The sequence below is a fragment of the Apodemus sylvaticus genome, chromosome 2 (genome assembly GCF_947179515.1).
Source record: "Apodemus sylvaticus chromosome 2, mApoSyl1.1, whole genome shotgun sequence".
In the NCBI taxonomy this organism is placed as follows: Eukaryota; Metazoa; Chordata; class Mammalia; order Rodentia; family Muridae; genus Apodemus; species Apodemus sylvaticus.
Window position 1 is genome coordinate 113,613,695 of NC_067473.1, and position 14,018 is coordinate 113,627,712.

Below are 14,018 nucleotides of genomic sequence, written 5' to 3' on the forward strand. Positions count from 1 at the left end.
AGGTGCTGTTCAATGCCTGTGATGACTTTTGTCCCCTGGAACTCAGGGAAATCCAAAACACATTTCCATCTCCCACCCCTCATCTAACACCCCGCCACGCCCTATTCCCAGCCACGTGGCCATCGCAGCAGTCTGCCCTCTCCAATTTCAGCCCCCTTGCAAAGTCTCTGCTCTTTCTAGAACACAAACCTGAGAAGACCCCGGTTGCTTGAGACTTTCACCGGGACTCCTATCAGGAAAGAAGCCAATTTCCCAGATGCCGGGGTCGGGGCGGCCTGTTCTGGGCACCCCAGGGTTCTGGCTGCCTGGAGTGCGAGCCGGGGGCGGGTAGGGAGCCCTGCAATGGAAGCAGGCCACGGAGGGCAGTGCCCTGGCTGGCAGGTGCGGGCGGTTCCGGGTGGCGAGGGTGGAGCGGGCGCGGCCTCCGGACGGCAGGGGGCGGGCTCGGCCAGGGCGGGCGAATCTGGAGTCAGCGCTGCACAGCGTCTTTTCGGCTGCACCGTGACCTCGGGCCGGCCGCGTCGCCTGGCATGGCGGCATGGGGCCCGGCGGCCGCAGCCCCTCTGCTGCGCGGGAGCCGCAGGGTGAGCCGGCGGGGCTCGGGCGGAGCTGCGGGGGAGCTCGGGCGGCTGTTGTCAGGCTGGGGACATGGGGCAGGGCCGAGGCCCTTCCTTGTTCTCATTCATTCTCTCCTGCCCTCTGCATCGTGCCTGGTGTGCTGGGGGGTACTGGACTTGGGCGGATCGGAGACAGTGCCATAAACAGTCACAGTATATAGGTTTTGGGAGAGGCTGCCTATGTACTGAAAAACATTGGTGTCATAGCCCAGAGTCCAGGCACTGGTTCTGGGCACTCAGGACGAGCCTGGACTCTACAGTTGCATGCTGCCCAGGCCTCTGACCTTGACTCTCCATAGCCTGCAGGCTGGAGTAGGAGCCCAGCATAGGGTGAGCTCTCCTAATTCTTTCAATCCCTGTTGTTTTGAGACAGGTTCTCGAATTATATAGCCCTGGCTGGCCTAGAACTTGTGACATTCCTCATAACTCCCGGAATAAAGTCGTAAGCCACTGTACTCATTCTTTCTCCCCTGTACAGACTCTACCTCATCCATCTCCCCCCCCGCCCCCCCCCCCCCACTTGCCTGCTGGTCTTGAATCTCTGCCTCTCAAGCTGAGTTTTGCTGCTGCAAGGACATCAGGGCAGGTCATGTGCGATTTTGTCATTCTGGTACCAGGATAGGTGTGCAGTTCTTCGTGCTTTTCCATTGCTGTCGGTTCTTCCACCTACTCTTCGGTTTCGAGCAATCCCACCGCAGACCTTGCAGCTGTACACTCACAGCCTCATGCTTTCGTTCCTTTGTGCAGCACACAGCCCCATCTAACTCCTGATCTTTCCTCCGGCCGGCATGTCAGCCATCTTAGGCATCTTGGCTTATATCCAGTGGCCATGCCTCTCACCTGCCCATTTGCTGCTTCAGAGGACCTGCCTGAGGGTCAGCTCTGGGACGCTGCTGTACAGGGATAGACTCCGTCTTGTCCTTTAAGACTGGCTAATGAGAGAGCTGGGGAAATGGCACGGTTGGTAAAGGGCTTACAAGGATGATCTGAGTTCACCCCCAGGATCCATGTGAGATGGTGGATAAGGGGCTTTCTCTGTTTCTGTAGAGGCTCACAGTTCGGTTTCCAGCATCTCTGTCAATCAACTCACAGCTTCCTGTAACCTGGGATCTGCTACCCTCCCTCATCCAACCTCTGAAGATCTTGCATTCGTGTGCATACATTCTTACGCACACTCACACACACATATAATTAAAAATAAAAATTTAAGAACAAAAGTCAGGCGTAGGGGCATGTACTGAAAATCCCAATGCTGGAGGGGCGAGACAGGTGGATCCCTGGGGCTGGCCTGCCTCCCTGCCTCCTTGATGAGCTTAAGCCAGTGAGAGGCCCTGTCTCAAAAAACCAAGGTGATATCCCTGAGAAGGAGAGCCGTGCTTGCTTTCCGACCCCAGTGAACATGTACACACGGGCAGCTTCACACGCATAAACATACCACAGGGACCCAGGGTACATCCTGAAAGTCTAGAGTAGCGCCCTGCTCTGGGCCTTTGGGTGAGTTTGAGGAGTAATCAGATGGCGGTCAGCACCTGCGCTCACCGGCAACCCCAATATTGTGCCTGCCTCACTTGGGCAGGGATTGTTGTGCCTTCTCACAGTTGTGTGGCCTCCTCTGTTCTTGTAGCTCCCTCTGTGGCACTGTGCACACCGGATGTTTGCCTCTCAGACGGAGGGGGAGCTCAAAGTGACCCAGGTTCTCAAGGAAAAGTTTCCTCGCGCCACAGTTATTCAAGTCACAGACATCTCAGGTAAGGCTTTCTCCCATTCTCTCCAGAGGGCTTTGCAGAGGTTTTCTAGAGTTTTTGCCTGGGGAGAGTCTAGAGACCAGGAGGCGACTTGACACAATGACTTCTCTGTATGTGTGCTTTGGGCCAAATGGAGATGGGGACCTAGAAACCTCAGGGAACCACAAAGACAAGCCCTAGCTGAGAGAACTCTGAGTTACCAGGCTAGCCCTGCTCAGACGAGGTCCCTCAGTAAGCCTGCCCCTGTAGAGGCAGCAAGAGCTCGGGTCATCTTCTCCTTTTCGAGATGGACCTTGTAATCTGCCCACCCTAGTTCTTCTGACAGCCAACAGCAGTAAAGCTAGAACGGATTCAAGGTAGGTTTTGTCAGCTGCCCTACTTCACCCAAGAGGCAAAGCCCAAAGCTGCCAAAGGAGGCAGGGGGACCAGAGGCAGAGTCGGGACCCAGGACCCAGGCTGGCCGGGCTCCCCTCAGGCCACTCAACTCCTGGCTGTTTGTCAGGACTCTGGTGGGGGTGTGGCTTCTGCAGGAAGCAGAGGGGACATGGGTGCCGTATCCAGACACACCCACAGGGGAACACAGGTGCAAGCAGTTAGATAAGAGCCAGCTCTACATTGCCACTGCTAGGAGCGTCCCCTGGCTTCCCTGAGAGCACATGTGCATGGGTTGGCAGGACTCTGAGAAGCCTCTTTTATTGGGCTGGGGATGTAGCTCAGTTGATAGAGTACTTGCCTGACATGTACAAAGGCCTGGGTTTGAGTCCCAGATGTTGTATTTTATTTAAAAAAAAGAAGTGCCAAGCTATGTCTTGTAGGGCACAGTATGGTGAGGTAGGAGGGGTGTTTCTGCAGGCCCTTGCTGAAGCATCTCTTCTCCCTGAGGGACCAGCTAGACTATAGTCTGTAGTATAGAAGAGAGTTTATTGGGGGCATGGGAAGGGAGTGGGGGCAGAGGGCAGGAACACGTGGAGAGAAAGGGGGATGGGAGAAAGGGGTCAGGGAGAGAAGAGAGTTAGAATAAGAGTGAGGAGGGGCAAACAGCTCTGTTTATCATAAGCCACCTAGCTGTTGCCAGGTAACTGCGGGGCAGAGCCTAGAAGGAAACTTGTAAAATTGGTGGGGTATCCTGCTGCTGGCCCGTAATCCCTGAATTCAGAAAATGTAGCTTAATGAGGTCTGATGAGGTGAGACTCTAACTTAAAACAAGAAGCAGCTTATTTTATTGTTTGTCAAGTGAGGGCTCTGAGGGAGTCCACCATGGGAAAGCGAGGCTGCAGGAGCTTAAAGCGATCGGTTACAGAACATCCGCGCTCAGGAAGCAGAGAGACGGAAGCCTGTGCTCAGCTCACTGTCTTCCCTTTAGTCCCGGGAGGCCAGCCTAGGGGTGAGTTATCCCAGTCTAGAAGTTGCCTCACAGGCATGCCCAGAGGTTTGTCTCCTAAGTGAGGCTAGATCTGTCAGGTTGATAGTCACTATGGGCCACACAGGACGCTTAGATGGAAACTTAGGATATGTTTGTACTACTGAAGTCAGTTTTCCACTCCCTCCCTCCCTCCCATGGCTTACTAGGAGAGAAGGCTCTGCCTCTCTGTGCTCCCCGGCCTTGTACCTCCTCTTTGCTGCCACACTCAGGTGTGGGTGGGAGAGAGGCCTTGCAAGAGGAAGAGAACCTTCTGGTCAAGGCCGCCAGGAGGAGTGGCCAGAGCAGAAACTGTGCTCTTTATCTACACCTGCTAGCAGAATGCTGTCAGACTCTTCCTTTTTGAGGGGTTGTCTGGTACTCTGAGTCTAAGCTACCATCTGTCTTCCCTGAAATGCCTTTGACTCTGTTTCAGGAGGCTGCGGGGCAATGTATGAAATTAAAATTGAATCAGAAGAATTTAAAGAGAAGAAGGCTGTCCAGCAGCACCAGATGGTCAACCAGGTCAGTGGCTCTGGGTGGCCCATTGCCCACTACCCCTGGCTTTCAGCATCTGAGGGCATAGCACAGCAGTGGGCATGGTGACCATCACTGTCCCAGGAGGAGAAAAGGCAGCTCTTAGTATATGATCAGGCGAACAGGTGTATATGAATTAACTTTAATGTGAATTAGTCCAGCAGCTGTATTTCTTTGATCTATGCTAGTCCTCAATAATCACACAGAGAAACAGTATTTATTTAAAACTGTTCCTCAATAGCTGAGCAGTTAAATGATCTATCTTTACTTTTTATGCTAATCTGGCTTCCTCCCGCCCCTTTCCACGATGCTTGTATATTACTGATCCGTGGTTTCCATGATCTTTCTCTCTGCACCCCTTCCTTATGGCTCCAAGTCCTCCATCCTTCTCACGATCTCCCTCTCTCTGCTCTCTTCCTTCCTCTGGTTGCTGGATGTCCCGCCCTATTCTCTAGTCTGCTCAGCCATTGGGTAATCAGCAATTATTGACAAGGCAGAGAATAAATGGTAAGAATTGTTTACACAGATTTGAGACAGGTGATTCTTGGTATAAGCATTATAATGCTGAGTCTTGATTGAAACTAGAAGTGAGGGCCGAGGAGGGTAAACACCCTGTATGACAGGGTGTATGACACCCGAGTGTCTGTATGACAACCCGAGACCTTAGAAACACAAAACCACAGACTAGGGTGAGATTTTGAGCAAATGTGAAGACATTCTAAATTGATAGTAAGCTACCTAGGAGTTATCTTTTCAGCTCCTTTTATAATACTAACAGTGTTTACTGTTTCTTTTTAGAATACTAACAGTGTTTACTGTTTCTTTGGTTTGGGTTTTTGTTACGATTTTAAAGAGGGTCTCATGAAGCCCAGGCTAGCCCCAAACTAACTCTGTAGGTGAGGATGGTCTTGTGTTTCTGAGTCTCCTGTCTCCACCTCCCAAGTGCTGGGAGAGTGGTGTACCACCTTGACTGGTTTATGAAGTGCTGGAGATCAACCCTAGGGCTCAGCTCTACTGCGCTGAATCCTCAGCCTAGTTCATTTATTTTTTTTTTAAATTTATTTATGTGAGTATGCTGTCTTCAGACACACCAGAAGAGGATATCATATCCCACCATTACAGAAGGTTGTGAGCTACCATGTGGTTGCTGGGAATTGAACTCAGGACCTCTGGAAGAGCAGTCAGTCCTTTTAACTGCTGAGCCATCTCTCCAGCCCCTAGTTTGAGTGTTTTTAAGACTCGGTCTCAAACTTACATAGCTGAGGATGACTTTGGGCTCCTGCCTCCGCCCCCGAAATGCTGAGTTTCTAACTATGCGCCATCATGCCCAGTGTGTGACATGTTGAGGATGGAACCCAGGGCTTTGTGCTTTACTAGACAAGTGCTCTAGCAACTAAGGTATGGCCTTAACCTGTGCTAGGGATTTTTAACAGGAAGTGCATCTGGTGCTGACTTGTTTGGACTAACGGTCTCTAGCCACTCCCTCCTGTGCAGGCTTTCTGTGCCTGGCCCACTCAAGCGTTTTCTCTGTCACTTTTTGAATAGTATTTGCAAGCGTGGACAGTGCTAAAAGACACGGTTCTTTTGTAGATTCCTGTGTGTGTATTCCTCAGTGGGAACCCTTACTGACTTTGACTCTGGGCCTTTGTCCTCAAGTCGCCCCTTTGGACAGCTGTGTTTGATTTCACTCATGGAGGTCTTGTGTGCTGTCAGCTGGTCTAGTTTTTGAGAAGCACAGATCTGACACACATCATTTACTGTCACTGAAGGCCTCTCTCTCCTTGTGCAGTCACCCTCCCAGCTGGCTGTTCCTGCGGCTCTCCCTCTTCATTTGGACCCTGACCCCGATTGAGCCCCTGGCCTAGGTTCCTTTCTGCACTCAACTCAAAAGCTGCTTCCTACCCTCCTGGCTAGGCTCCAAAGCCCTTCCATTTTCTGACTCCCTCTTTTTAAAAGTTTGTATTCTTTACTCTTTTTAGGGTTGTGGCACACATGTGGCTAGAGTTCGTTTCCACCATGTGGCACCTGGGGATTGAACTCAGGTCCCTGGGCTTGCTTGGTGCCCTTACCCACTGTGCCATGTCACCTACCTTCCAGCTGCTGCTGATTCTGACTTGCGTCCTGCATACACGCGCTCCCGACACCTGTCAGGCCTTTGCCATCCTCACAGCCCCGCACCTTGGCTGTGGCACCTGCAGCCCTCAGGCAGGCTGTGCTAGGGCAGCAGTCACCTGGGCATGGACTCGAGACTTAGACTGGGAAGAGCTGGCTGACGGCTTTGCCCACAGCCTGTGGGACTTGGGCTGTGTTCTCTCGCACACAGGCTGCCCGGTGCGACTGGACTCTGGGCCCCTGCCACGCCTGCCTTGGCCCGCAGCTAGAGCTGCTACTTTCTGGGTTGTGACCCTGAGAAAGTTACTCAACCTCCCTGTGCATTAGTTTCCTAATCTGTAACCCAATAACTGGAATAGTGTGTGCCTCAAAGCCTCTTGGGCTTGGTAGGCACCCACAACTCGAGAGCAGCCTGACTCACAGTAAGGCCTCTGTAGTAACTACTGTGCACTCCACGGTAGCTTCTAGGCAGTTTTCCTGTCTTCCCTTTGTATATTGCTGCAGGAATGCTAGGATTACAGATGTGAGTGTAAGACTGTGCGCAGTTGTGCTCAAACATGTCTGTCCAAGCTGCATCTTTTTTTTTTTTTTTTTAAAAGCATGGTCTCACTGTATAGCCCTGGCTGTTCTGGAACTCACTATATAGTAGACCAGTAGCCTTGAACTCGCAGAGATCCACCTGCCTCTGCCTCCCAGTGCTGACATTAAAGGCCTGCATCACTGTGATTAGCTTTCAAGCTGCATCTCCTTGCCCAGGGTACCTTGTTTTTTGAGTCAATGTTTCATAGCCTAGGCTGGCCTGGAACTCACCACGTAACTGAAGATAACCCTGAACTTTATTTGTTGTCAAGCACTGTGTTGAGCACAGTGCTTTATCCGAAGTCCATGACTGACCCTCCTGCTTTAGGCACTTAGGGTACTTTAGCCAAGCCCATCCCCCAACCACAGCCTCAGCGTCCTCAGCCATAGCGATGCCATGATACCTCTGTAGCTATAACAAGTACTGTGTGACATTGACATGGGTGGAGGGCCTTGGGCAGCTTCACAGAGAGGTGTTGGCAGGAGGGAATGTGCACAGAGAATGAACGAGGCTTACACCTCCCTGCAGAGGGAGCAGCCGGTGGTAGTCAAGATGCAGAGACAAAAAATAGCCAAATAGCCACTAGGGGGCACCGTGGGCCTGCAGCAAGCCGAGGGAGGGCGCCCTGCTGGGTGATAGGCTTTTCCAGGCTCATTTTTATCTGCAGAGTTGAGGCTTCCCTGAGTGTGGAGTTGTCCTGGCATGGCTCATGGGCTCCCAACACAACAGCAGGGCCAGTTAGGAATACAACTGAAACCCGCTGTGGCCAGGACCACAGAACATCTGGGTCCACACCCTGACCTATTCTCTCACTCGCTGACTTTGGACCAGGGGTACTTAGTGTTGTTTTATCCCCACAACCCAGGTGTTGGCTGTGTGTGCACTGTGGCCAGAGGTCACAGGCAGAGGTCAGCATCACGTGGCCTTCCCAATCAATGCTCTACGTTTTAAGATTCATTCTTATTTTGTGTGTATGAGTGTTTTGCCTGCATGTATGTATGTTGTGCCTGGTCTACTCAGAGGCAAGGGGGAGTAAGATCCCCGAGGATTAGCGTTACAGAACCTGGGTCTTCTGTAATAGCAACAAGTGCTTTAACTGCTGAGCCATTTCTGCAGCCTCAGCCTCAGTGTTAAGTTTTGGTTCCGGGTCTTCCTATATTGCTGGGCTGGACTTGAACTCCTGAGCTCAAGCTACCCCTCTGCCTTACCCTGGTGGCTGGGCTGAGGTGTTCAGCACAGCAAACTTAAGAATTACTGAATGGAAACAAATTGTAAAGGGAGCCGCTGCATACCTCTAATCCCGACCCCAGGAGGTTGAGGAGGGCAGAACTCGGAATGGGAGGACCACGCTCTATGTAGCAAGTGGCAGGCCAGCTCCAGGGCTATATAGTGAGACGCTGCCTCGAACAACAAAAAAACCTTAAAAGGGGGTGGGAAGAGACTTAGAGCGCAAAAGTCTGTGTGCAAGTTTGACATCCTGACATTCAGTCTGCACGACCAGAACCCACATAAAACCAGATGCTGGTGTTATGAATGTGTGACACACCCAACGTTTATGTCCGTGCTGGGTGGCCATGGCAGCCCACCTGTGATCTGAGTACCTGGAAGGCAGAAGCAGGCAGTCCCTGGAGTAAGCTGGCTAGATGGCTGGCCCGAAGGTAGGTAAGCTCCAGGGTTAGAGCCACCCTCTGCCTTGATATATAAAGTGGAGAACAGTCACACTCAGGCCTCCAAACACACACACACACACATACACACACACACACACACACACACCACAGACATAGGCAAAAAATATTTTGAAGGAAAAATTGCTTAAAATATGTGCGAGTGTCCTTCAGAGTGAGCCACGTAGAATACCCTATAGCTAATGTAAAGACACAAGAGCTGACCATGACGTCTCTTTCTCCTTAGGCACTAAAAGAAGAGATCAAGGGCATGCATGGCCTTCGGATATTCACCTCTGTCCCCAAGTGCTGACCGCACCCCGGCTACGTGACTGTTCACGCTTAAGACCTGAGTGCACTTCGCTCACAACGATATTTCAGAAAAATCCCTGCCCACCTCCAAAAATATCTTTTTGTTCATAGACATTTCTATATTATAATTATGGGAGCTGTGTTATCTATTTAGAGTTAATTAAACTTCACAGGTACCTACTGCTCTGAGCAGATGTGCCGTGCTTCAGGCCCGCCTGCTGTTCCAAAGCAGCGCCTTTCGAGTCACACCGTTCACAGTTCATCCTACTACTGGACACAGAGCAGAGGCCGGAGGTTTGGTAGGTTTTGCTTTTTGAGACAGGATCTCATGGTCCAGCCCCAGGGCCTGCCTTCTTGTGTTTCCAGAAGCTGGCTCATCAGTGTCCCCCTAAATCCAGTGGCTAACTCCGTACCTTGCAGTGTGGCTTCTGCCTTCCTGGCCATCCCCACAGAATAGCTTTTTTTTTTTTTTAGCTGTCCTGGAACTCACTATGGACACACCAGGCTGGCCTCTGTGGATCCACCTGTCTCTGCCTCTGGAGTGAGGGATCAAAGGTGCCACCACACCTGGCCATAGCTTTTAAAAAAAACCTATGAAGAAAAAAAAAAAAAACTATGTGCGTGTGCGCGCACATGTGGATGAATTTCTACATGGTGCCACAGTGCATATGTGGAAGCCAGAGGAAGTGCAGAGAGGTTGGTTTTTTCCTTTTACTATCCGAGTCCTGGGGACTGACCTCAGGCTCAGCAGTGAGCACTGTTTACCGGCTGAGTCTATAGGTGTTCTGGGCATCTTAAGAGTTCTTTGGTCTGTGTGGCAAGTCACTTAATCTTTCCAAGTTTAGACAAAAGTGTGAAAAATCGTCAGGGTCCCAGCTTTGGAGGGCTCTGTTGTGGTCCTCTTCCAGCACACCCCTCAATGCCAGTGGGGGCAAGGTGTCTGTCGTGAGGGTTTCATGTTAGTCTAAGTCAAAAGCTCGGGCCGGGGTACACACGGGCTAACCGTCATGAGAGCAGGCTTGGGGACACCGAGGGTAGAATCCGGATTTGATACGAGGATGCAGCTGGAAGAAGATGGGACTCTTGGCACAATGGCTTTGATTTTGTGGCACTTAAAACTTCAGCTCTGACAAATTGCTGTGGACCACTATGCAGCCACCCCAAGTCACCAGTGAGGCCAGAGCAAGACCTGGCTTTGCACAGCCTTGGCACTGGTAGTCACACGAGGGATGGCTGCAGGGGGATTCACATGTCTGGTCACTGCAACTCACTGCCATGATCTGTAAAGTTCATGTTTGAGATCTTCGTGACTGAGTCATAAGAAAACTGCTGGACCCAGGAGGAGGGTCACCTGGAGCAAGACCTGAGCCGGAAGAATAGCTTTTTTTTTTTAGCTGTCCTAAAGGTGGAAGGAGAGAACCCACTCGTGCAAGTGGGCTGCCCACCTTCTCACAGGTGCCACGGCATGTGTTTCCCGGCATCCATGTACCCAGTATATGAAAAAAAAAAAAAAAAAAAAAAAAGGAAAAATGTCAAAAAAAAAAAACCCATCCTAAGTTCATGATTGTTGGGCCATGCCATGGGCAATCCTGAGTGCATGTGGCCTGTGCGGCGCACGTACTTGGTAGGCTGTGCTGTGAATTGATCCTTTGGGGTGATCAGAAAGTCTGCAGGCTCCTGGGACACTTTCCAGAGGGCTTGGAGAGGTCAGTGAGGTGCAGGTTCTCTGGCCTGCCCGAGGGAGAAACAAGCACAAAGCCCCATCTGTAGGGCATGGAAGGGATGCTAGGGTTGGGCAGAGGTGAGAAGCTATGGGCGTGGGCTGGAGTGGGGAGGGATGAGGTGGGGGAGGGTGAACACATCCCCGAGCTGCTACACAGGGTACAAACCAAGAATGAGTGGGTGAGATCCGGAAGCAGAGATGGGCCTATGTCAGAGAATAAGGTGGCTTGAGGATGGTGGTGGGGTCTCCTGGGGCTAGGGAAGGGACTAGGAGGGAACTAGATAGGGCAGGGCTCTGGTGGAGCCCAGGGAAAGCAGGTGGGGGAAAGCAGGGACATTGATGTCTGTGCCGACTTCCAGAGGTGGGAGTGGGGGCCTAGACATATCTGGAACTGAACACGATTTTCCCAGTCTTTATCTGGTGTTCTGGGGACTGGAGGGTGCCAACAGAACTGGTTGTGAGGGCTGGGTGCCTTTTCTGGTCTCTTCCAGGATGTTGAGGGTCTCATCTTTTTTTTTTTTTTTTTAAAGATTTATTATATATAAGCACACTGTAGCTGTCTTCAGACACCCCAGAAAAGGGAGTCAGGTTTCCTTACGGATGGTTGTGAGCCACCACATGGTTGCTGGGATTTGAACTCAGGACCTCTGGAAGAGCAGTCAGTGCTTTTAACGGCTGAGCCATCTCTCCAGCTGCAGGGAGGGTCTCATTTACAGAGTACTTCAGGTGAGATGGCCAACAACAGTTCAAGCCCAGGCAGCCTGCAGGGCCAGCAGCAAAACTTCTAAAACCTTATCAGTTTTTAAAGAACTTCTCATCAGCTCCCTCCTGACTCCTAGACCCACTCTCTCCACCTTCACTTCCTCACCCGCCTGTGTTCTTTCCCATCAAGCCCAGTTTGTGTTACCCATTGACTACCCTTGGCAGTGGGGCCGTGGCATTAAAGAAAATGGCCTGTCCATCCCCTGGCAGCTATCAGATGCCAGGAACTCTGAGTGACTGGACTTTGGCCAGCTTCCCTCTTTTTTTTTTTTTTTTTTTTGGATTTGGTTTTTTCGAGACAGGGTTTCTCTGTATAACCCACTGTCCTGGAGCTCACTCTGTAGCCCTGGCTGTCCTGGAACTCAGAAATCCGCCTGCCTCTGCCTCCCAGAGTGCTGGGATCACATGCGTGCACCACTACCACACGGCTTCAGTTCCATTTTGATGCTAGGATTTTGCCTTGAGCCTGGACAGGTCTCGTGCCATTGAGTTTACATGTACAGCTGCTCTCTTGTGTGTGTGTGTGTGTGTGTGTGTGCGCGCGCGCGCGCACACACTGTGACTCTGTGTCCCTTTCCAGGACAGCTCTCTACAGTTTATCCTCTGCATGCTGACCAGCTGAAGTCGTTGGCCCGTGGAACCCCACAGGTCTGCAAACAGGCTACAGTCAATGCTCTCATTACCCCGCAGCACTTGATGGTAATACCTCAACACACCACATGCCTGAATGGCACAACAGGGAAAAGTCAAACTGGTACTCACCTGAATGCTTCATCCAAACCGACTGGCTTTCACAATGCCACTAGGAATGCTGCTGGAGGGAAAAGCAGTCACCCAGCCGTGAACCTTGCTACCTGTCACAACTAGCCTGACAACAGATGATATACCCAGTGGTACAGTCATAGTGAGAATATTACGGGAGTAACCAGTTGCTTTCTGATCAGCTCTAAGGACCAATCCATGAGATAGAACCCATGTCTGGCACTGCTAATGGGGCCAAGGATCTGTGGCTTGCTACCTCACAGGCCTCAGAGGAGAGAACCTATTACTATTAACCTGTTAAATAAGTGGTTCTCAACCCTCCTAATGCTGAGACCCTTTAATGTTCATGCTGTAGTGACCCCAGCTATAAAATTTTCATTGCTAACTCATTCTGCATTATGAATCATAATGTCCGTTTCTGTGTTTTCTGGTCCTAGGTGGCCCCTGTGAAAGGGCACAGGCTGAGAACCGCTGTGTAATAGACATACTATTAAAACAACTCCTAATGACTTACTGCAATATCTATAGATCATAACGTCCCCAAACCTCAGAGAAGCACAACTACAGAGGCAGAACACTCTATCCTTTGGAGCTAGGGTTACGGACAATTGCATGCTGCCTAACGTGGGTGCTAAGAACTCAGGTTCTCTGAAAGGACAGCAAGTGTCCTTAACTGCTGCGCCATCTCTCTAGTCCCAGCACCAGCAGAACTTTTAAGGTAGTTGTTGACCAAGTAGTGTAGCTAGGTCAGCGTGGTAACAAAATGAAGATCGGGATAGGCCAGGAGGCGGAGGTAAACGAGGAGACACTTGGGCAAACATCAACAAAGGTGCATGGGGAGGGGCACTGGAGAGATGGATCAGTGGTTAAAAGTAGTGGCTGCTCTTCCAGAGGACCTGGGTTCAATTCCCAGCACCCACACGGAAGTTTACAACTATGTGTAACTCTAGCCCTAGGGGACCCGACATTCTCTTCTACCCTCTGGGGGTACCAGGCATGTGGTGTATGATATACACAGAACTAGGGCAGCATGTCAATGCATTTCTAGAAGGTTCCTCATCACTAGTCTGCTGAGTAGCTCCTTTCTGGTGCTAGAGGCACATTTCGGGCAGAGGAAGTAGGCGACAGGAAGAGAAGGTGGCGGCTTCCTGTCCTTTCCTCCACGCCAGCTCAGAAGTCCCCAACCCAGCCACCACCAGAGCTGCAGCCTGGATTAAAGACACGCCCATTTTGTCCCATGTTCAGCAGCCTGGGGTCCAGCTTTGCACCTCAGTAGTCGACTATATCTGAGTCATAAGAACCCAGAAAAATGCAGTGGTCTTAGTAGCTGTAAGGTGGAAGGACATGTGGACATCTGAATCCCAGATGGACAGGGAGGGGGGGACAAAGCAGGGCTGATAAGGGCAGTCCCAGAGCATGGTCTGTGACCTCAGCAGCTCAGACGCCCAGCCCTCGCTGCCCTGAGGCAGGCTTCATTTGGGTGTCTATAACATATTTCAGAAAGGCACGACTACAGGGTACCTTATATCACAAGTTAGTGCAGGTTCAAGATGAGAGGGAGGAAAAAAAAACTTACACAGAATTTGAGTGCAAAAAATAAATATAAAATTTATTAAAACACCCACAATATTTTAAAGATGCCAGGAGTAATACAGTTCACAAACCCAGTTGTTTGTGTAAATTATAATAAAATACAAATCAAAAAAGGATACATACTTGCAATTTCTAGGCACCCTAAATTAAATTTACTGAAACACTGGGGGAGAAGGAAAGGGGAAGGAAGGCGGTAGCTCAGGAGACAA

The 14,018-nt window shown here is 50.9% G+C and overlaps 1 protein-coding gene across 4 annotated transcripts; it reads left to right on the plus strand.

The window, feature by feature from the left end:
- The first annotated feature begins 464 nt into the window (after positions 1-464).
- On the plus strand, positions 465-9,150 carry Bola3 (bolA family member 3). Of its 4 annotated transcripts, none has more exons than XM_052174105.1 (4): positions 467-584; positions 2,242-2,365; positions 4,198-4,286; positions 8,905-9,150. In XM_052174105.1, exons 1-4 carry the CDS (start codon positions 531-533, stop codon positions 8,968-8,970), a joined length of 333 nt encoding a protein of 110 aa, XP_052030065.1. In that variant the 5' UTR covers positions 467-530; the 3' UTR covers positions 8,971-9,150. The 4 variants fall into 4 exon arrangements, with proteins under 4 accessions (XP_052030063.1, XP_052030065.1, XP_052030062.1 ...); XM_052174104.1 differs by lacking the exon at positions 467-584 and adding an exon at positions 836-947; XM_052174103.1 differs by lacking the exon at positions 4,198-4,286 and having other exon boundaries at positions 465-584.
- Positions 9,151-14,018: the final 4,868 nt, after the last annotated feature.

Excerpts from the sequence above, each read along its gene's own strand:
- Bola3 (XM_052174102.1), top strand. The coding sequence starts at position 882 with ATGCTGCCCAGGCCTCTGACCTTGACTCTCCATAGCCTGCAGGCTGGA. Across the intron at positions 948-2,241 it reads GAGTAGGAGCCCAGCATAGG|CTCCCTCTGTGGCACTGTGC; the intron begins GTGAGCTCTCCT and ends CTGTTCTTGTAG. Across the intron at positions 2,366-8,904 it reads TCAAGTCACAGACATCTCAG|GCACTAAAAGAAGAGATCAA; the intron begins GTAAGGCTTTCT and ends CTTTCTCCTTAG.